Source organism: Siphateles boraxobius, unplaced genomic scaffold (genome assembly GCF_051911475.1).
Source record: "Siphateles boraxobius isolate OS27281-9 unplaced genomic scaffold, OSU_SipBor_1 7, whole genome shotgun sequence".
Lineage (NCBI taxonomy): Eukaryota > Metazoa > Chordata > Actinopteri > Cypriniformes > Leuciscidae > Siphateles > Siphateles boraxobius.
The window spans coordinates 14,965,063-14,987,889 of NW_027509197.1; the positions used below are offsets into that span (position 1 = coordinate 14,965,063).

Sequence of the window (22,827 nt, forward strand, 5' to 3'; positions counted from 1 at the left end):
TTTGTCTTTTGTTCTTTTCTTTTCTTCTGTGTGAATCGAGTGGTAGGAGGCCGTCTATGTTCAAAGCCAAAAACATGACAATCCATTCTGAAAGAAACAAAAGGTTAACACTTGTGGAAGAGTCCATCGTTTGCATGTGCATATAAACTAATGTAACACAAGTCTATACATCAGAAAGTGTTTTATTGAATATGATCATGTATTAGAGCTTGAAGAAACAAAGCACATATCACAGGATGTAACGTTTTTATCCAGAGGTATTGTGATTTTGCACGATTTTTCACTGATTGAAGAACTAGTGTTTTATGTGGTCATAAAAATGACAGAGAATATGCAAATGTTTTACTACAAATCTCACATATACTGTCTGGGTATGCTTCATGGTTTTCTTTGTGATAGTCATATTGAATAAAAGCAATCAATTAACCCTCTATGGTACATTGTTGCTATATGGCAGCATCATTTTCCTTCACTGGGAAAAAAGAACTGCTACAACGTTGGAAATTAAAGGACATTTGAAAAAGAAACCAATAATATGCTGTTTTAAGCCACTTGACATTTGATTGTGTCTCTTATATATATATATTTTTTTTGGTGTCTCCCACATGAAGGTGCATTGAAGTGCTCTATAAATAGCTTTATTGAATGAGAATGAACTTGTTCTTTATAGTGAAATAGTGAAGTATAAATTAAATAAAAGAGTTGTAAAAAAAGGTGGGGAGGGTTGTTTTACAAGAAAATACTATTTTTGTCCTTCTACTTCAACATGTGTTTAAATGAATGTTACTTGCTGTTTCTTTGTAATATCTGTGAAACTAACTAGCAATGTGAGTGAAAATTGTTTCAAAGTAAATCCTACACCATCTTTTTAGTGTAAATGCCTACCATAGAGGGTTAAAAGAAAGCTGGCAGCTCTTTTCCTTGAGCGTTTTTTGTATATTATAGATATTGAGGACAAACAAAGCGTACAATTTGCAGTTGTGAAACTAAAGCTTTGACAAGCCAGATTACTAAAATCTACATCTACTTGTTATAACTGTCAAACACCAAACGTAGGAAAATTGTTTATGCTGTATCGATAGAATAAAGAAACTAATTCATCATTAAAAGGCAAAATACACGGTTTTAGTCACATTTATACACTATTCACAAAATTGCACACAGGATTATAAACTAAATACAATTATAAACAGCTATCTTTTTATCGACATGTTCTTGATGCTAATGTTCGTGTGACAAGACAGTTACAGTATCAGTACAATTAATAATCCATCTGATTATTTACTTTGAGCAGAACTGTGATCCAGATCAGTCGTCCTGATATGAGAACAATGAAATAAATGGCCATAATCTGTTTGGCACACAAACACCAAAAAACACATATGGAACCTGAGAATTCCAGTTCTGATTATCAGACTATGGCATTTCAACTGGTTCATTGTAACACTGACATAATGTGCAAACAAAAAATTGATCTCCAGGTACTGTTTTAAATAATGAAAGACAATAAAAGGCAGACTCGCATAATGTGTTTCATGAGCATTTGCATAAATGTCTGTATTTACTCCCAACACATCTTTACTTTTCGAGGAATGGAGGACACGAAAAAGTGTGATTCCAGTCCAAAGTCACTGGAATGAATAGAGGTTTGAGACAAGACTGACATGCTAAATTTCAGTTTTTGGCTTCGGTCCCCTCTGTCATGGTTTGTAAGTGAAATTTCCCACTATAATTAATGTTAATTAGAGCCTGGAAATGTGGATCTCTGTGGCGAGACCATGACAAAGGGTTGTTAACCGGCTGCCAGATTCACTAAATCCACCTGTCCAATGAATTGTTCTCTCGTGAGACATCACAAATTACTCTTTGAAATTATACACAAATCTCAATTCACACATATATCTCTTGTGAAATGCAAAATGACTAGGAGTAATTTGTATGTGATGTCTTTGCTGAATGATTTAACCCGTTTGCATTTACCTTGACAACTGCATAAATGATTTCCACAATTTAGTCCCAACACATAGCTCAAAACACACACAAACACACACATAAACCTCACAATAAAAAGGTGTTTCACTTATATTCTATCCCCTGTAGGTCTGTGATTTATTAGCTTGACAAATAGCGAAAGGTGTTTTTGGGAAAGATTCCCAACAGAACTAACCCTAACCCCAACAGAACTCAAACCATGGGATGGGATGTGGGACGTTTAAAGCCAAAAAAAAAAGCGTTGATCGGTTATTTTGCCATCACACGTCATGTGAGGCAAAAGGCAAAGGCAGAGGTTGAAGCACATGCCAGTAATGTAGCCTAATGCGAAACATCTGGATTTATTTTAATTGCTTCTAAATCAGATGAAACACATGGTGAAAATGAGGTCGACCATTCCCACTGTGGAGGATGGACTGACATTAACCTGTGGAAGCGTACGGCGTGTCACTGTGGTAGTTGTAATCTGGGCAGATTTTCTGCACCAGCTTATAGTCAGTGCTGTAAAAGGCGATGTAGATGCATATGACTTTGAAGGGCTTCGAGCAGAGCCAGGACACGTGGCTCTGGGTGGACTCTTGGTAACACACGTTGGATGGGTCATAGCTGCAGTGTGAAGTCTTTTTGCTGCGGTCCGTTTTCTGGTACTCGATACGACAGTTGAAAGATTTTGAGTCTTTCGTCTCCAGGGTGGACTGCTGGGCGATCTCAAACTCCACCACCTTGGAAGGCGGCACCAGGCTTACGGAGACGTTCCCCAGGCCCGTGGAATTATGACGGAAGTAAACGCTGAACGTGCCGTTGCCGTGGTCCACTATCTTGCCTGTAATGAGGAGATTTAGTTTCACAGTCTTGATGTTGGAGTTGAAGTCACCCCAGCCGAACATTTTTTTAAACTTCCCCGTTTTCACGATGGGTCTGCGTTTAGTCCTGCTCTGCGACTCTCTGACATCTGTCTGGTTAGATAACCAGTCCCAGGAGTCCTCGATGTTTTCCAAATATGTAATCTCCCTCCTGTTGCTCTTGAACCCAGGGGATCCCCGGGCGAAAAGGCGCAGGGGGTTGAGAACACGGGGGCTGGCGCTTTTGGGGGAAGGGTTTTCCTCGTTTCCCCCCCAGTCCACAAGCCCCACCTCTGGAATATGGACTCTTCTGCATGTGACCTTCCAACAACACAGAGAAAAACACAAACACACAAACATGAGAATACATCATTCTATATGTATATGTAATATTAACAATATAATCTTTATTATAAAACAGTACAGTGCAACAGAGCCCGTCCACTTTTTAAGCTGCCTTGGTTGAATTGTTTTTCAAATTTCTTTTTCCAATAGGGATTTTAAAGAAAGTCGTTGTTTAAGAGTTATAAGCCATGAATAAAATCAACCAGCTATGAAGTGAATTGCATCATTACAAACTTAGATTTTTAGAAAAAGTATTTGAAAATCAGACAAAAAGACAAGACTGTGCACTTTGAATACTGCGTAACGGCTAATGTGGGATAAAATGCCTTGAAACATTGAAAATAAAAAAAAATGATGCAGAAATATAAAACTTTATTTAAATAAAATGGAAAGATGTTGGTTATGTAGAAGCAATATATTTAGCATTCCAATATATTTAAGTAGTTTGAGTGTATAGGGAAACTGAAGTGATGATTGTCTTGGTAATATATGTGTACCTCTTAGTGTTTACCAGACTTTCAAATGATCTGCAAAGGGGTTTCGAAAGTGTAAACACAAAATTATTTCTGCAATACACTGCAGTTCAGATCCTATGTGCCACATAACCTTTTTGCTCCAGGATTGAGTTCTGGTCCACTTAAGATAAAGTCTTAATAATTTGTAGAAATAAGCCAAACTAGTTTCGCTGGTAATTAGCGCAGGCTGCCATCCTGAGGCACGGCTGAGAGGATCATTTGCTGAAGCAGATGTGAAAGTAGGGCTGTTTGAAATCGCACAGACGAGCAACCCTGTATTTTCTCTATAATTACTAATCTTGCTGTAAGCTTAACAGCAGCATATGAGAACTCAGTCAGCAAAGGACTATGTTCATGAAGACATTTCCATCCAAAATGGTCCAGAGCATATTAGTATTTTAGAGGCTGTGCATTATCAAATATGGTTAAAATTATTATGTGAACAGAACATTTCTGATTGACTGTGTAAACTTTTAGATGGATGTAAAAATGTTGTTGTCAAAAAGTGTAATGGCTATAGAGAACATCATGCACAACATTATAAATGATGCAAACGGCCAGTAATAGCCCAGTAATTTGAAAGTTCCCTGTATAATGTGAAATCAATGTGTCTCCCATGGATTGGGGGGTTTGTTCATCATTCTTCACAAAACTTAATTAAGACAATACCTTCACATAGAGAGAGAGAGAGAGAGAGAGAGAGAGAGAGAGAGAGAGAGAGAGAGAGAGTACACTGTTAATTTCCATAATGAATTTATGGGCTGCAGGTGAAACTTTCCAACATCTTCAGAAAGTCCAATGAACAAAGATGGAAGATAACCCTCAATGGAAATGAGAAAAAAGAAAGAGATTTTTTTCTGTGATGAAACCCCCCCCCCCCCCCCCCCCCCCCCCCCCAATGTACAATGTTCGGTAAACTAGACCGCTCATATCTCTGTTCTTGCCTTGGTTGTGATTCACATCATTTTTCATTTTGCAGACCTCAATGACTTGACAAGGGAAGATGAATACCATTCACATTTAGAGAAAATGTGGTCAGAGACAACTTCAGGTGAAGCAGGAAGGAGATGATAATGCTAATGTGGAAGCAGTTAAAGGATGATGAACAGCTGGGGAAATTGCTGTGACAAGTGGAGGGATCATAGGCAAAATAAAATGCTTTACTGCCTTGAGAGGAAAACTTAAAAGGTTGTGCTGACAATCAGTCCCAATCCTTTCCCTCTCTACCACACTCACACGCTCTCTCTCTCTCTCTCTCTCTCTCTCTCTCTCTCTCTCTCTCTCTCTCTCTCTCTCTCTCTCTCTCTCTCTCTCTCTCTCTCTCTCTCTCTCTCTCTCCTACATGTAGGGTGGCAGTAATTCAACACATATTTTGGTAATATGTTTGATGTCTAACTCAAGGGAAGGATTGAAGCTGTGACTTTGGTAGAGGTAAGGCATACAAGGTTTGCTAAGGGAAAAATCTAAGGACGTTAAGACTTTAAATAAAGTACAGTACTGTCCTGAAGACTATAGAGTCAGAGTAATAGATAGATATTTACCTTTCATTTTCTTCTTTCAGAAACAGCAGTTATATGCAGTAATTAGCCTCAAGTTCATACAAGTGTCCTATCAGACTAACTACAGAATAAGTTCTTGGGGTATTGAATATACAGTTTGTACAGTATAAAATCATTGTGTCCATGGAAATGTGTGCGTGTGGTCCTGGAAAAACCTTATGTTATGGGGACAAAATGTTCCCACAATGATAGTATTACCAGACACCTTTGACCTTATGGGGACATTTTTTGGTCCCCATGAGAAAAACAGCTCAAAAATCATCCTAAGTGATGTTTTTTGAAAATGCAGAAAGTGTTCTGTGATGGGTAGGTTGAGGGGTAGGGTTAGTGTAATGGGGTAGAATATGCAGTTTTTACAAAAATCATGTGTATGGAAAGTCCCCATAAAACAAGAACACCCAGTGTGTGTGTATGCTTACAAAACTTTAGAGTCGAAAAGATTTTTTAAATGGGCCAGGAACAGTATTTTTTATTTTAAAATGTTCTCTGAGGTCCACTCATTATGTTATCAACATTTTTATATAAAAAACATCCTAATTTAGAAGTAATAAGGTATTTTGGTGCTTTGTTTTACAGTCCTGTTTCGCATGAACATACTATGTACTTATTGTAGTAATGACACTAACTAGGTACTAACCCTGAACCTACCCCTAAACCTTAACTTAACCCATATAGTTACCTAACACTACTCATTACTTTTGTGGTAAGAACACTGTCAGTACATTGAAAGTGCACGTACTGTAAAATGAAGTGTTACCGGTATTTTATAGTTTTGACCCTCTCTTTCAAACACTGCATTTTGATAGGTGTGCCACACTCAAGACTTGGAAGTAAACGCCCACTGCTTAGATTGTGTTTTGCATTTTAAAATAATTTTCAATGTCCCCGCCTTACACGTGTGGAATCAGGCAATTAAAAATTTTGAATTATGAGCTTGGTTTCAATAAAGCTGTATTTGGACTAACAAGGTAGTTTTGGGTTCTGAAATGAACAATGCCAAAAGATTTCTTAATTCATGACCCCATATTCTTTTTGAAAGAAGTCTCTTATACTCACCAAACCTGCATTTATTTGATCAAAAATTCAGTAAAAACAGTAATATTGTGAAATATTATTGCAATTTAAGATGTGTAAACTGTTTTCTATTTGAATATATTTTAAAATGTAATTTATTCCTTTGATGGCAAAGCTAAATTGCATCATTAGTCTCCAGTGTCACATGATCCTTCAGAAATAATTGTTATATGCTGAGTTAGTGCTCAAGAAACATTTATTATTATTATCAAAGTTGATCACACAGTTGCAGCTTTAATTTTTTTAGTTGAAAATGTGATTTGTTTTCAGTAATCTTTGATGAATAGAGTACAGCAAGAACAGCATTTATTTGAAATATAAATCTGTAACTTTTGATCAATTTAATGCATCCTTGCTGAATTAAATAATTAAAATGAGTTTATCTATGAACAGATAGATAGATAGATACAGGTATATTGATATCTATATCATAAAAGCAGACATTAAATGGTTTAAACCTCTGATAAATATCTGTAATTTGGTAATGTATTGTACAATGTGTCAGTCACCCACACCGATAGCTGGCCCATTTTCATAGTGATAGCATCATAATATGACATCCACAAAGTGAGAAAAGAATCAGTCTAGATGTTCATCTGTAATGAGCATTATGGAGCAAGCTGTCTGCCAGTCCCTGGGGTGGACATATCTTTTACGGCTTGACATAAAGGTAATTGCCGTGGTGACCAGAACTAGCCCTCTAGAAAGTTATTAAGAAGTCAGGGACATCTCAGTGGCGGATCATGAATGAGGATGCTGTTAAAATGCATTTGCTTCGTCTGGTGGTAGCACACCTCTGATGGCTGTGATGGCTCTCCAGCCCCAGGGCATGAATCTGTTTGGATGTCAGACCTGCAAATTCTTGTCACTTTCCATCCATTTCTCTTTCTTTTGCTGTCTCCCTATTTCTCAGCCCCAGAGACTGTTTGTACAGCATGGTAGTGCAGCTGTGATTTGTACCTCATTTTGAGAATTTAATTCCTTGAATTCTTCCTTGAAACCTTACTTTACTAAGGCTGGAATACACTACACGACTTCTACCTATATTTTTGCCCTGTTTTGCAGTCTGGACGAGTTGATGCCAGTTGCTGAAAGTGAGAGCCAGTCTGCAGCTATTGGACAGTTGACAGAGTTGACAGATTTCACAGTAAATTGTGTAGTATATGGGCACAGACTCAAATAGGCAGATATTTTGAGCTGATTTCAGAACAAATTGTTTTTAATGAGGCACAATTTTCTGTGTGGGCTAGTTGTGTTTAGGGACGATTTAAAAGTCGGGTAGCATGTGATCCTCAGTTGTTTATATCTTTTTTTTTTTAAGTTGGCAATATATAAAAGCCTATAGTGGTTTATAATCTGTTCAGAATTTAATAGACCAGTAGTGTATTCCAGCTCATCCTTTCTCACTCATTCTATTCTACCTGTAAAGCGTTTTTTCCACGGAAAATAAAAGGACACTTTTATTTTGTACAGTTCATAGTGACCATGGCTGTCAAGTTCCAAAAAAAGAACAATGAACATACAAGACTTATGCACCATATTTCATGTTTTCTGAAGTCATATGATAGTTTTGTGTGAGAAACTAAAGTTTAAGTCTTTACACTAATAATAGTTCCCTTTCGTTGTCACTACGAGTTCCGTCGTAACGACGAATGGGTTTTCGCTTAGAAAGCCTATCGAGTATTACAAAACGAGCCAATTGCAAAGAAATGCCATGGGGTTGCGGAATTTGCATGGCGCAGCTCCGCTCCACCTCGTGGGTATAAAAGGAGGATGCCGGCAACATAACATGCAGATATGTTTTCGCTTCGGAGCCAAGAGTATCTCTTCACTCCACAGTCATTTCTGACTTCACTCTACTAGACGAACGACTCTCCGGTGTTGGTGTGACGGCAATCTCCAGCGAGTTCACACTGCCTGCTGATCTGTGAAATTTGCCAGTGTTTCTCCCTACTCGCTTCAACATCCGTGGATTTTTTTCCTCCAACAAAAGTGCTTGCACGCGGCACGTCTTTTTAAAGGGTAACTAAACACTAAAACAACTTTTTTTAGTTAATTATCTGTAAGAATGTAGCTTCATAAATGCTGTTCATTGATTCGAGTAAATTTTTTGACATTTGGGTATAAAGTGTTTTAATTTTCAAATATATGGTGTAAAAACGTCTGAGTGCTGCCCTCTTCAGGTTAAACGGAAAGCTCCTGCAGTAGGGGTACTCTCTGACGTAGAATACTCTCTGACATCACTCGGTCCCGCCCTTGGTGCAAGCTCACCACGCCCTTGGCAGCCCCTGGTATAAAAGCATCTGGTTCCGTCAAAACTACTGTAGTGAGTCAGGAGTTGGAATTACAAGTATTGAAAACGATCAGGATAGATACTGTATATATTAGCATCTAGTTAGCATAGCATGGCATAGCATCCAGTGTGCAACCTGCATTTTACGTGGGATTGCTTCTCCAACGCAATGGAGGTGGAAATGGGCTTCTCCAAACAGCTTGCGCTGCCAAACGCTGCTCTTCATACCTGCATGAACTCCACCACTGCAGCGGCGTCATGATGTGAGTGAGCATATATTTTTAATCACAATTTATGTTCCTTCTTATTCGGCTAAAGTTAATCCTCTGTTGTCGACAAACGCGCCGGCGCGATTTGCTGATTATTTTTTTCACATAGCAGCAAAATATATTGAACGTAATAGTAATAATAATCCTGGAAAAAATTACCTCAAAATGACTGAATATACGAATAATCGGATGCCGATCGCGATGCGGGAGTTAATACCGCAGTTTGAGCTGGTGTCCACAGACAATTCACCCTCCTCCACTTCAGGTGAAGGTGGGGGAGAAAAGTTCTCGACTTCAAATGACCGCTCTGTTGCAAAGATACTTGCGTCACTCCATTTTAGCTAGTTTGACAGCAGCTGTCACTGCGGGTCTCAGGTGCACGCCCCCCCCCGCTCAGCCCTGCCCTCGGTTCGTCGCCTCTATCTCCGCTGGGCTCTGCCCACTTTTCCAGCATTTTTCAAATATTGCCATTGGGTGGAGTCAGGCTTTGACCAGGGGTTTAGTTACCCTTTAAAGACAGCTCGCCCGTGCACTTCTGGTCGACTCAGTTCCGACTCTGATGGGCACATTTTCTGCTCTGCGTGTTTGGGCTTGATCACGCTAGAGCAGCGTTTGTGGATGACTCATGTTCTCCCTGCGGGAACATGACCATCGCGTCATTACGTTTGAGACTCAACGATCTCGTTAGAGAGAGAGTCCCCTCATCTACACCCCGATCTACACTCTCCACATGAGGTGGTCCTTGGCTGCTGGCCAGGGTGACCTGAGGGTGATTGCTTCCTTTGACGTTCCAGAATGGGATCTGATGTCCATCGCAGCATCACAGGGCAGGAAAGAATCTTCAGGAAGTGAAGATTCGGCAGTGCTGCCACCTTCGGGTGCGCATACGGCATTTGTCGAGTCGGATCCTGAGATGACGGCCATGGTTTCCCGGGCCGCCGCGAGCATCGGATTAGAATGGAACCCTCCGCCCTGTCCTGAGCACTCACTGCTGGATGATTGGTTTTTGGGTGCAGCCGCTGACACCCGTCGGCGTCCAACCCCAATACCTTTCTTCCCGGATTTGCATGAGTAGATCTCGAAATCCTGGAAGACCCCCATGTCTTCCTGTGATCCCTCGTTGATCTCCTCCGCCTTTCCTCCCCTCGACGGGGCCGCTGCCCATGGGTACACTGGGGTTCCCCCAATTGAACGCTCTTTTGCGATGCTACTGTGTCCTCAGAGTGCTTTTTCTCGGAGCGACCCTAAGCACTCGTCCGAAGCCTGTAGTTTTTCATCTACGCTTGTGGCGAAATCCTATAGAGCTGCAGGACAGGCAGCCGCCTCTCTGCATGCCATAGCCATTCTGCTGCTCTACCAGGCCCAGATGCTCAGGGACATGCACAAGGGCAGGACTGACCCAGGGCTCTTTAATGAGCTGCGCGCCGCCACTGACCTTGCTCTCCAAGTGATGAAAGTGGCCGCACGCTCCCTGGGTCAGGTGATGTCCACCAATCACCTGTGGCTGAACCTGTCCGATGTGCAGGATGCCGAGCGGACTCGCCACAGCCCTCTCCAGCCCCGCCCCCGCTAAACGCCGGGCTAAGCAGCGCTCCTGTCCCGCTGGGTCGCATGAACCATCAGGCTCGGCTATGCGATTCAGTTTGCAAAGTCTCCTCCACGCTTCAGGGGAGTCCGCTCCACTTTGGTCGGTGGCAATTTACTTTTATGTCTCCGTTCTCCTTCGACTCAGACCATTCCTGCGGTTTGCTGTCAAGTGGCGGGCATATCAGTACGCCATTCTCTCTCCTCGCGCCTTCACGAAGGTCGTCGAGGCAGCCCTTGTTCCTCCAACACGGGGTTCGCATCCTGAACTATCTCGGCGATTGGCTATCCTAGCTCACTCTCGAGACCAGGTTTGCGAACACATAGTGCTCCGGCACCTAGCTCGTCTGGGCCTTCGGGTCAACTGGGAAAAGAACAAACTTTGCCCCGTGTAGAGGATCTCAATTCTCGGTATCGACTCGGTCGCCTTCTCCACTCAGCCACTGCTGACTTTCCTGAGACAAATCAAGCGCAAGAGTGCGGTTCCACTGAAGTTATTTCAGAGGCTCCTGGGGCATATGGCATCCGCAGCCACAACATCGCCCCTCGGATTGCTCATATGAGACTGCTTCAGCTTTGGCTTCACGACCGAGTCCCGAGGTGGGCATGGCAACACGGCACGCTCCGAGTAACAGTTACTCCGACCTGCCGTCAGACCTTCACCCCGTGGTCGAACCTGTTTTCTACGGGCTAGTGCCCCTGGAATGAGCGTCCGGTATGGCGGCAAATCAATGTCAATAAGAACCGAGCGCACACCTGATGCTGGCGCGCGTGGTAAATGACTTTTGCGAGAGGATAACAGATCTACACACGAGGAAAAGGGAACTCGCGAGCTCATTCATACCCTGCGCATCTTAAGCATCTGAGGTCGCTTCGAGCCATTATTTTCCCGGAGCCCTGAACTGTGCAGCCTACGAGCTCCCACGGCTTCACCCCCTCGGAGAATGGCGACTCCATCCCCAATGGGTTCAGCTGGTTTGGGACCAGTCCGGGGACGCACAGGTAGTCCTGTTTGCCTCCCACGACACGTCCCATTGCGCCCTGTTTTACTCCCTGACCGAGGGGAAGCTCGGCACAGCATACTCGCACACTGCTTGCCGCGGGGCCTCCACAAGTATGCGTTCCCCCCAGTGAGCCGTCTTGCACTGACCCTGTGCAAGATCAGGGAGGACGAGGAGCAGGTCATATTGGTTGTGCTTCATTGGCCCACCCGGACCTGGTTCTCCAAACTTTCTCCTCGCAACAGCACCTCCCTGGCCAATTCCTCTAAGGAAGGACCTCCTTTCTCAGGGACGGGGCACCCTATGGCACCCTTGTCCCGATCTTTGGAACCTCCACGTGTGGCTCCTGGACGGGACGAGGCAGGTTTGAGTACCCTACCACCACCTGTGGTGGCTACCATCACTTCCGCTAGAGCATCGTCCACTGACTTGCCTACGCGTTGAAGTGGAAACTCTTCGTTAACTGGTGCTCTTCTCACCAAGATACCCCAGGAAATGCCCGATCAGTGTCGTGTTTTCCTTCCTGCAAGACGGGTTGGAGCGAAGGCTGTCTCCCTTCACCCTGAAAGTGTATGTTGCCGCTATTGCCGTACATCACGACGCAGTTGATGGTACGTCCGTGGGAAAGCACGACCTTATCGTCAGGTTCCTGAGAGGAGCGAGGAGACTGTATCCTCCTCGCCCTCCTCTCGTTCCCTCTTGGGACCTCTCTGGTTCTAACTACCCTGCAGAGTGCTCTCCTTGAGCCTCTGCAATCAGTCGAGCTTAAGTTCCTGTCTATTAAGACAGCGCTCCTGGTTGCATTGGCCTCCATCAAGAGGGTAGGGGACCTGCTCGCATTTTACGTTGACGAAACGTGCCTGGAATTCGGGCCGGCTTACTCTCACGTGATCCTGAGACCCCGGCCTGGATTTGTGCCCAAGGTTCCCACCCAGGTGGTGAACCTGCAAGCGCTGCCCTTGGAGGAGGCAGACCCAGCCTTGGCACTGCTCTGTTCAGTACGCACTCCCTGCCTACGTAGACAGAACGCAGTGTTTCAGGACCTTGACCAGCTCTTTGTCTGTTATGGTGGGAAGCTGAAGGGAAAGGCTTCTCCAAGCATAGGTTGTCTCACGGGATGTGGACACCATTGCTTGGCATACCAGCGGCAAGGTCGACCATACCTCCTTGGTGTGAGAGCCCACTCCACCGGAGTGTGGCTTCCTCTTGGGCTCCAGCGCATGACGCCTCGCTAACAGACATCTACAGAGCTGTAGGCTGGGTGACACCCTACATATTCACCACATTCTACAATCTCCGAATGGAGCCTGTGTCCTCTCGACTACTCGCTTCAATCAGCCAGTACTAGGACCCGCTCAGGTATCTTCGCTTGCTCGCCATTCCACTCCACGGACTGGATACGTGCGATATTTCCTCAGGTGAGCTTCCCCAACAAGCCCTGAGTTCCTCCAGCACTGCTGACGTCGATGCCAGTGTCTATTGCCTGCGCGTTGGCTAGGTGTCTCCGTGTACATGGTCCCCCCTCTGGGCAACCCCCACATGTGTATTTCCACTGTAAGCCTCTCTGAGCATGTGTCTTTCCCTTGGCAAGCCACCTTGCCACCCCTGGGGTTGAAATAGTCCACCCTCCTAGCTGGACACTCCAGTGTTCTCCTTATGCATCCCCCTCCGAATCATTACATGAACATAATCATGAACATTGCATAGTTCAAGTGGGATAAAATTTTAATTTATTTATTGGCTTTTTTTCTACATGGCTGTAAAGAAAAGACAAAAAAATGAAAAGAACAGACAAAAAATGAAGGGAAAAAGAGAGGGGGGATATGGGATCTGATTCAAACCTGAACGATTCTTGTGGGTCTAGAATCAACCATCTGAGATCACCAAAAACCTACTCATAATGCTCTGTAATAAAACACATCTTACCATTCTGCGTCATCAAATACACACCACACAATTATCCAGACCAAAATATATACTACACACATATAATAGCATTTCTTTTAAGCCAAGGCACCCATAATGCAATCGAACTGCAGTTTCTTGTTAAACAGTACTGAACATGGCAGCAGCTGCCTCTCCATTACACCTTTCCAGCCTCCTGTTCCTCCCCAAAGTCTCTGTCGTTTTATTCCTTTCTTTGCCTCTCTCTCTTTGTCTCCCCACTGTTTCTCCTATGTGGTGTTACAGGGCATTTCATTTGTAATGATTCACACAAAGAGCAGTTTCAAGAGAAGGCCCAAAAGGCCTTGAGGAGGCAGGTGGGGTCCTGAGTCTACACACGACCGCAGAATAGATTGCTACCCTGATGGGTGAAACAGCCGCAAACCCGAAACCCATCATTCTTAATCAAGAGCCGGGCTGCTAACAAATGGCAGGTTTTCAGCGGAGAGGATCAAAGAGAGAAATCCTCACCCTCAGCCGGGACTGATCGCTGAACTGTACGCTGTGCTGCATGTCTAATGCCATATAATCCCCGCTGTCATTAGCACCTGACCCTTACAGAGCCAAACGCTCATGCACGGCTGCCTTAGGCACCGGACCCTTAAATCATCCGGTCAGACCTGTAGCCAATCAGAGGTACAGTCGCTTTCAATGACTTCCAATTAAAGTGATGTGAGGCCAATGAAATGTGTGCTTTAACATTTGTATGTAACTGCATTTAAAATTGTAATTCTGAACATGTCAAAACTCTAATCTATTTTATACATGTGCTCTAGATAAGATAAATAAAATAATAATAAGAAAACCCACAGATGTGCCAGTGGTATTTCAGTACTTTCACTTTCTCTGGTAATATGGTAAGGGAGTAATTTTGTGATTATGCATCATATAATTGTATAATAACTAAATAGTACATTAAAAAAAAAAGTGTTATTTTAGCAACAACTAAATGCCCGTATAACGGTAATGATAAAGATATCATTCTAAATATAAAAGAATAGCAGAGTTCACAGTCACACCAGAACTATGATAATGGCACAGAGAAACAATATCATTGGAATCACTTTCCAGCTGATGAACGATAAAAACATTGACAAACAATCAACAACTTTAATATTATTATATTTATCTTTATAGTTAAAGTTCTTGGTGTAAGCGGCCTTTAAGTGTCCTAGAGCAGTGGTTCTCAACCAGGGGGCTGCGGCTGATAGGGTGCCTAAGCAAACTTCTAAGGGAAGAGACAAAACAAGTTTTAAAATACGATAAAATTACGATTATTTATTTAACTAACTTCCTAAACAACATTTTGTTTTCTTTGAAGAACCAGGGTTCCAACACAGCAAGCAATTTTGTATTTAAAAAAACGTCTAATAGCCGTACAAACACAGCCCTGACGTCTAGGCTAAAACAAGGCAAAATTTGGACTGACTGTGAAAATTTCATAGACGTCTAACCATAACCCAAGCATAGACTAGTCAACAACTAGATAACATGTCAAACAAATGAAACCAAACCCCCTGTAATCACCGTTGACTTTGCTTACATGATGGAATATCATACATCTTGCAAGTTATTTTGGCAACAAAAAAAAAATTAATTCAAGGTTATTTTGGCTATAAGGGTTACTCATAATCAGACTATATCGGGTCTATAGTTAACCTAGACCGGTGAAATGATGGCTATTGCTTGCTGTATGGGGTAGCCTAATTTTAAAAGCCAAATTTTTTAGACCTGGAAAAGTCAATAAATTAATACAAATGCCAGAGGCATTTTTTTAAAGAAAAAAAGTTTCTTGTTATACCAAACTCTAAAATATTTGGTAGAAACTAGTCATGTAAAAGTCATAGAAATTAATTGGTTAAAAAGAGTGGAATCCCTGAAGAATATTCAGCTCTTAAAACATCTTGAAATATGAAATCTAAATTATTTTAGTAACTTATTTTTATCTACAGGAAAAATAAGATTTTGGAGCGCGGTCATGTGGTTGACATTAACAAAATGAAACGGTTATAATGTCAAATTGAATAAATGTGTTAACAGATTTAAACATGGTTAATTATTTGCATGCGTTAACGCCCTAAATATGTCAACAACTGTGGGATCAAGCTGCTGAAAAATATGTGAAAAAGCATTATGGACCAACATAAATGGAGTCAGACAAGGTGCTATTGTATTGAATTTTACCGTACATCATAACCTGTTAAGATCAGGACCGTTAGGTGAGAAGTGATTCTTATTCTTTCTTTCCCCTTTAATACCTGTCGGTTCTTTGTTCCACACTCTGCTGGTGTACTAACTATCATCCCATCAACACCTCTACAATCCCATTATACCCATCTGTCTGATCTTTGTTCCCACAAATGTGTTTGACATTTCCTCAGCAAGAAGAACAGCTATGATCACAAGTTTCACATGCAAAGACAACACTGGAGAGAAATTATCGGGAAAAAATGTGCATGAAAATGTTCGCGGCACTTCAAGCTTTCTCATTGGGAGCACTTCTGATGTTTCTTAATTTCCCTCTTTGCGTTTGATGAAGATCATACAAATATAAATAGTGAGAAGCATGCATGTGAAGCATGCAGCAGCCCTTCCTACAGTATCTGTCAGCGCAGCGTTACAACTGACAGTACAGATGTCTGTTCTTTGATTAGGATGAATCCTAACTGTTTTCAGACATACCAGACTCTTTTGAATACAATGAAGCAGCAGCAGCAGAAAAAAAGAAGACGCCTTTTTTGGCTTCTTATAAATATGATAGTTTTTTCATAGAAGCGGGGCTGAAATCCTCGCATCAGAGTGACAACACAAGAGACAACAGGATGAATTAAAAAATGAAGGTTAAGAAAATATGACGGAGATGTGAAATAGCTGAAAGCTCAAATAGAGATTCATTGAAATGAGAAAACTATTTAATCTTTTACCATGAATAACAAATACTAAATCTGCGGACTTAAAGAGATAGTTTAACATTAAACATTTGTCATCATTTAATTACCCTCATGTCCTTCCAAACCTGTATGATTTCTTTTTTGTAGCACAAAAAGCACAAAAGTTTTTTTTTTGTTGTCCGTTCAGTGAAAGCTAAAGTGCGTTCTTCAAAAAAAAAAACATCTTTTGCATTCTGCAGAAGAAAGAAAGTCATAATACAGGTTTGGAAGGACAGAGAAGCTACACAACACATCTATCATGATATAAAGCCTGAAATATACAGGCCTGTCCTTCAGCTCTGGAACTCTCCGAAATCACAGTTTCCAGCCCATAAGTGGAAAAGCATTGATTTTATATCTCAGGTAATGGATGACCCTGGCATTACATCCATGGCAAAATAAAAGTCAGAACTTTGACAAATGACATTAACATAAACTGTCTAATGTGTGAGACACACATTTAAGATTGCGCTTGCAAACCTTTTAGAGTAACTATCAGTTCAAGTGACAAATGAGCCAAAACAACAACTTTCATTTTCAGATTTCTATAGTAATAAATGAATACTAATTTATGAAATTCCATTTGAAATTAACACAAAGGATACTAAGAGAAATTTCCAAGGCCAGCAATTCCACTGCAGGCTAATTCTTGCAGTCTTTCTAAATCAATCAATAATAATAATTGTATTATTATTATTATTATGATCACTGGAGGGGTGAGAAACTGTCATCCTAAATCACTGAGTTTCATCACCATGTTTCCATGTATATACTGTCAAGAAAATCTATCAATTAAAATCTGTCAATATTCATTCACAATAAATGTGTCTAGATGAAAAGTAGATAACTTGAAAACCAACTTTGAAAACCAACAGCAAACTTAAAAACGATGGCAACATGTAGATGGCACCTGATCTTAGGTGTGACATTGATTCCTGTGTTTTTCCACATGAAATTAACAAACACGAGAAAGTGCACACCACCCAAAATCACTGCCTAGAACGGTAAATGTCACAGACAACATTGTTTACGAGGGATTACTGAGGCCAGGCTTCTGGAAAGCAACAATGACCCCAATATAGACACAGATACACATCACTAGTGTATAAGCTCAGCGCTGATAATGCCAATCTAGAGCGAAACGCTCATATTTACAGACGCACTCACTGAAACCCTCATGTAATCTCTCTCGCAGGAATTTCTGGGTTACTGGACCTACAAACACATTTCACGACTCCATTCTGGTTATGCTTTTTTCCTCTCATTTGGTGTCCTCAGTCCAATTTTGAGAGCCCGATGTACGTTCTCCCCTCACATGGCAAATCCAGCGAGGGCTTGATGTGAAGACTCGGGCTGCAGCAGGTTCTGAAGAATATAAACAGCGTTTTTATTGTCCAGAGGGACGGGTGTGTGAAAGAGACGAGGGCCTTATCACAGCCCAGCAGCTCTGTAATTCGCCTCCGTGATACAGCACCAGAGCAGAGAACCTTACACGGCTGGCACAATCCAAAGACGGATTAGTTTTTCTGACATAAGCTTCCTGAAAAACTAATCAATCAGGCCATGCGGCATTATCAGAGGCATAAGATTAAAGCGTGGCTCCTAATCCGAGCACTGTAAATTTTTAGTAAATTCTCCACTGCTAGTTTTCCTCCAGTAAATAAATAATGAAATCAAAGCTAATTGCGCACAAAGACAGCGGGAGAGCTGGACGACCTCGCGATAGGGAATTCACTGCGAATCATTATTCCGGCTTTAAATTTGCTCTCCATAAACCATTGAAGTCTGCGTTTTCAAACGCGCCCTCTGAGTTGAGGTTTTGGCTGAGGCAGAGTTTCATATTGAAATAACTGTGAGGACATTAAACTGACTTACATTTCTGTGGTGTTCTTACAGACCAACATCATATAAGTGTTTCTGTTTGAGTGAACAAACATCTGTGTGCTGTTGGAGTTAGTTGTATGGACATCACACACCACCTTCCTAAATTAATCATTATCTATTATAATCATAATCTGGAAAATCTTGAGCACAGATTGATGGCTGTTATGCATCTTATCTATGAACAAGAGCAATTTAAGTACATTGGCGAGCAGCAGAAGGGGGTGTTGAAGAGAGCGGCGCTCTGGCAGCAAAGGCCAACTGCGCTGAACTTCAGCCATGCAGAGAACAATCATCATACAAAGATGAGGAATGAAAGCAAATGTGTCTAAACAATAGAGTCGTGCCGTTGTGTTCAAGTGGATTTAGTGCTGATCACATTGTTCTCTATCCTGCTCTCAGAGGTTGACTGCAGCAGATGTCATGGAATGAATAGTTACTAGTGTGTAGGCTCTGACCCTCTTATCTGTCCCCAGGGAGCCGCACAGATGCTGAGCTACTTCTCCAGTATTTGAATCACTGTGTGTGTGTGTGTGTGTGTGTGTGTGTGTGTGTGTGTGTGTGTGTGTGTGTGTGTGTGTGTGTGTGTGTGTGTCTGTGTGTGTGTGTGTGTGTGTGTGTGTGTGTGTGTGTGTGTGTGTGTGTGTGTGTGTGTGTGTGTGTGAGAGAGAGGGAGAGAGAGAGAGAGAGAGAGAGAGAGAGAGAGAGAGAGAGAGAGAGAGAGAGAGAGAGAGAGAGAGAGAGAGAGAGAGAGAGAGAGACTGTAGGGACTCTAATCCATTGGGACGCTGCCTTTGGAGGATTGTACAAAAGTGGATGTACTCATAGACAGAAGCCATTCCCACAGGTACAGCCGAATGCAACGGACAGCCAAATATGAAAAATGATTATGTGCAAGGTTGGATTTCTTCATAAATGCATCTAACTGAAAAGGACTTTTGTATGCAGTTCTGTGACACTGATGATTTTGAAGTGTTTTAGAAACCATCTATATTACCAGTCAGAGTTTTATGCAATAAAATGGCTGAATTATTTTTCTCTAAAAGTGCATGTGACTACACTTCTCATCACAATCTGCTTGTAACTAAAATAAAAATAAGACCAAAATCGAAGAATGAAAATTAGGCTACACAATAATACACATCTTTGCTTTTCTCTATAAATAGAAATTATGTAATGTGCAAAGTTTCACTCAGCCGAGAATAAGATGGTTCATGAGCTACCTGTAATATTCTTTTGTTTTATACATACACACTCGCATCCTATACATCTTTTTCTTCCAATATTTGTATTTTTTTCTCAGTACAGCATTCATGTAGTTAACATTTATTTTCAACATTGTATTGACTTCATTGCATAGTTAAATAAAATTAAGATCTATCACATCAGCTGAAACAAATGTATGCTGTTATGTGCTTTGAATAGCCTCTAAATTGTAATGCAACATGCATGAGAGAAATAAAAAGTTGGTAAATGTGTATTACTACTTTCTACCAGGAAAAGCAAATAGAAAAGAGATTAAAAAGACTATGGATAATGATTGAATCGTCCACCAGAATTAAGCAGATACTGTACTATTATTTTATTTAAATTAACTAGTTTAACTAAAACATTATATAAGTATTTAACTGAAAATCCCATAAGTACAGAACATTTGCTTAAAGTTTTCACATAATTGCATACAGTTTTCATATAGACAATGTGTAAATGGAAAGAATGGTACTCACCTTGTGAAAACAGAACAGGAGCAAAACAGCCGAAACAATCTGCATCTTGACTACAGAAAATTGTCTTTGACTCTTACTTGGGGTGGGAGAAGCAAATATCCAATTCACAGGGTTTATAAGAAGGTGCCATTGCTCTCAACTACCTGGATTTTAAAAAAGAACACGAAAATGAATGCGTTTATCAGAAGATTACTGTCTGAAGTGTTGAATGGCATCATATTCCATAAAGCAAAGTGTTTGCTTACCATTGGCAAAAGGTGTTGATCATGTTGAAAAGTGACGGTAACCAGCGGGGTTTATGACGGCACAGCTGGAGAAGGTCCCACAGGCGTCGGTGATACTGATAAATGTGCTCGGGACAGGAAAGGCTGCTTTTAGATAAATTTTTATTGGAAAGTAGTGTCCGAGTGGCGACGGAACGCAGCGATTACTTACGAAACGCGCCGAGTCCGATCAGTGCGACGGTGTGAAGCCTCGCAGCATTTTGCGTTATTGATGCGAGTGCTCGCTCGCGCAATCCGCCGTGTGTCTTCTTGTTTATGGCAGTTTGTTCTGATTAAAGTTTTATACAGCCCCAAAGTAGAGTCGATATTTTACCAAAAGCTCAATATCTTAGTTGGTTCGTCTGTAGTTTGATTTGTGAATGTGTATGTGTGTAGTGGTGTGAATCCCTCTTTGAAGTGCTCTTCAGATTTAGCGCCTGTGAGGGACTCTCAACCGAGAGACGTCAACTGTAGATTAACCCATTGTAGACACTTGTCTGTTTTCTCTTGTCTTTATCTGAGGTAAGGGTTTCATAAAGACAGAATAACATACTGTCAGAATTACTAATTTATTCGTATATAATGTTGGTGTGTTTTAAAAGTTGTTGAAAGATTCCAAAAATGTTTTTGAGGTGACGAACAAAGTGCCCTGCTCGGACTAAACCGTCCATAAAGTAGGCTAATTATTGTAAGCGTGTAGTCTAGATTAATAGGGTTATTATTTAATGAATATGTTACTGAAGGCTGCATAAGCCACAGTAATAGCATTAGAGAAAAGCGCGCGCGAGAGAAAGGGTAGCCTATAGTCAGACTTATGATGCGTTTTAACCAAGGTTAAATATAGTGCAAAAACAACATTACAGCTACACCCAACCACACATTAGATTAAAATGTTGACATTGCTAAAATTGTTAGTGTGCAATGAGTGTGTCTGGAGTAGGCTTCTATAGTTGTAGCCTATGCAGTTAAACCTTGAGCAGTGCAACTTCAATGCAGCTAACATAATTTAGTTAGTACAGTCCTATAGCGCCACCCCGTGTGTAAACTGCCTCAAAATAATGTAGCTATAATATTTTATAATTTTCAATTAGATATCAACTGTTCCTTCAAATAATTAATTTAAAAATATGTACTGATTCTGAATGTAAATAATTACTATTATTTGTCTATTTAAATGTCAAATGTATTTTGAATGTCAAATTGAAGTAGCTATTTAAATGTCTGGCCTATCCAAACCAAAAAGTAAATGGTGAAATTAAAATGTTTCCATTTAATTTAGTCTAGTATTCAAGGTTAGTATTTAAAGAATATAACCTAGTATTTAGGTTAGTAATCAAAAGTATAAAATTAATGCATTTATCATTTTTTAAAAATTTCAAATAAACAGGGGATACTTTACCATCAAATCGTTGAAGTGTGTAAAGTAACCTATTCTGTGTTTTCTCAGTGTCCTGGCTATGAGTCTCAAGAACACAACACACTAGATGATTACTGAACTGAACTGAATATTCTCATATCACATCATTTTACAAATTTACTTTTCCAACTCCTGCAACTAGGCCTACATTCCTTATAGTGCACCAGCAGCAGAGCAGATCAACCAATTCAGTTAGGCTAACTACTTAACTACTTACTACTTCAGTTACAAACAAACAATAAACTGTCATAGTAGTACATACCATCAGTATTAGCTGGAAAAATGTCACAAATAAACTGAACACATAACTTTTTTAATATTTAGCCTATAACATTATGGTATTGTTTGGAGTTTTGGAGAATTAAAATACAGTTTCAATATATAGCCTCAGACACTAACAATAATGTTAACGTGAAAAAAATGATCCTTTTTTCGGTCGTTATATATATTTATATATTTATTGTAAAACTTTGTTGACATGGCATGGCAGAACACCAAAACCCCTAGAATTATAATATGATGACTTTTACAATATTTTTCAAAACACTCTTCTACACCGTCTTTCAATAATATATCAAACCCAGCAACAAAAATGACAGAGATGCCGATAAAAAAAGAAAGGTTAAGAAGCTGATCACATGAATGCTGGATATTGCACCAGTTCTGTTTGGCACAGCATTCATTAAAGTCAAGTTCTAATAGGCCTAGCGCTTTATTGCTTCAAAGCAACTCAAGTAGAATAAAACAGAGTCGCACATTCTTCAATTTTAGGAATCAGAATTTGAATGATTAAAAAAAAAAATTTAAACTTCCGTTTTTAATGCAACTCTACTTATGTTTTATCTCTGACCTCGACGGAGCGACAGGAATGAATGAGCAGGTGGAGCCCTCAGAGCAATAACACCTATTACGTCATCCTCATTGGTCAATGGCAGTTCGAACTTAGAAGGTGTTTATCAGTCGCAAAGTTTTTTGTTCAGTTTTTGATTTCACTTAAGGTGTATCAGGACCTGGTCTGCTGAGGGTGTGTTTTTCCACGGATGAGTGGAAGGCGGATTACATTCTCTTGAGGCCCTGCCTTCTTTTTTGGCTGTTGCAACATCCCTTTTAGGATAAAAACCTCTGCTGAGAAGTGCAAATTCATAAGTGTCTTGCAGGATTCAAAACAACCTACTCTTGCCAATACTACCA

At 40.9% G+C, this 22,827-nt stretch overlaps 1 protein-coding gene across 1 annotated transcript; it reads right to left on the reverse strand.

Moving 5' to 3' along the window:
- Positions 1-166: 166 nt before the first annotated feature.
- nxph2a (neurexophilin 2a) lies at positions 167-20,361 on the reverse strand. The gene is made up of 3 exons (XM_077215364.1): positions 20,202-20,361; positions 19,957-20,099; positions 167-3,155 (listed from the first exon to the last, which is right to left on the reverse strand). Exons 2-3 carry the CDS (start codon positions 19,999-20,001, stop codon positions 2,415-2,417), a joined length of 786 nt encoding a protein of 261 aa, XP_077071479.1. The 5' UTR covers positions 20,002-20,099; positions 20,202-20,361; the 3' UTR covers positions 167-2,414.
- Positions 20,362-22,827: the final 2,466 nt, after the last annotated feature.

What these genes read in the sequence shown, in the direction of transcription:
- nxph2a (XM_077215364.1), bottom strand. Translation starts at nt 20,001, where the DNA reads ATGCAGATTGTTTCGGCTGTTTTGCTCCTGTTCTGTTTTCACAAG. An exon ending in TCCTGTTCTGTTTTCACAAG is followed by an intron (nt 3,156 to 19,956) that starts GTGAGTACCATT and finishes TGTTGTTGGAAG; the next exon opens with GTCACATGCAGAAGAGTCCA.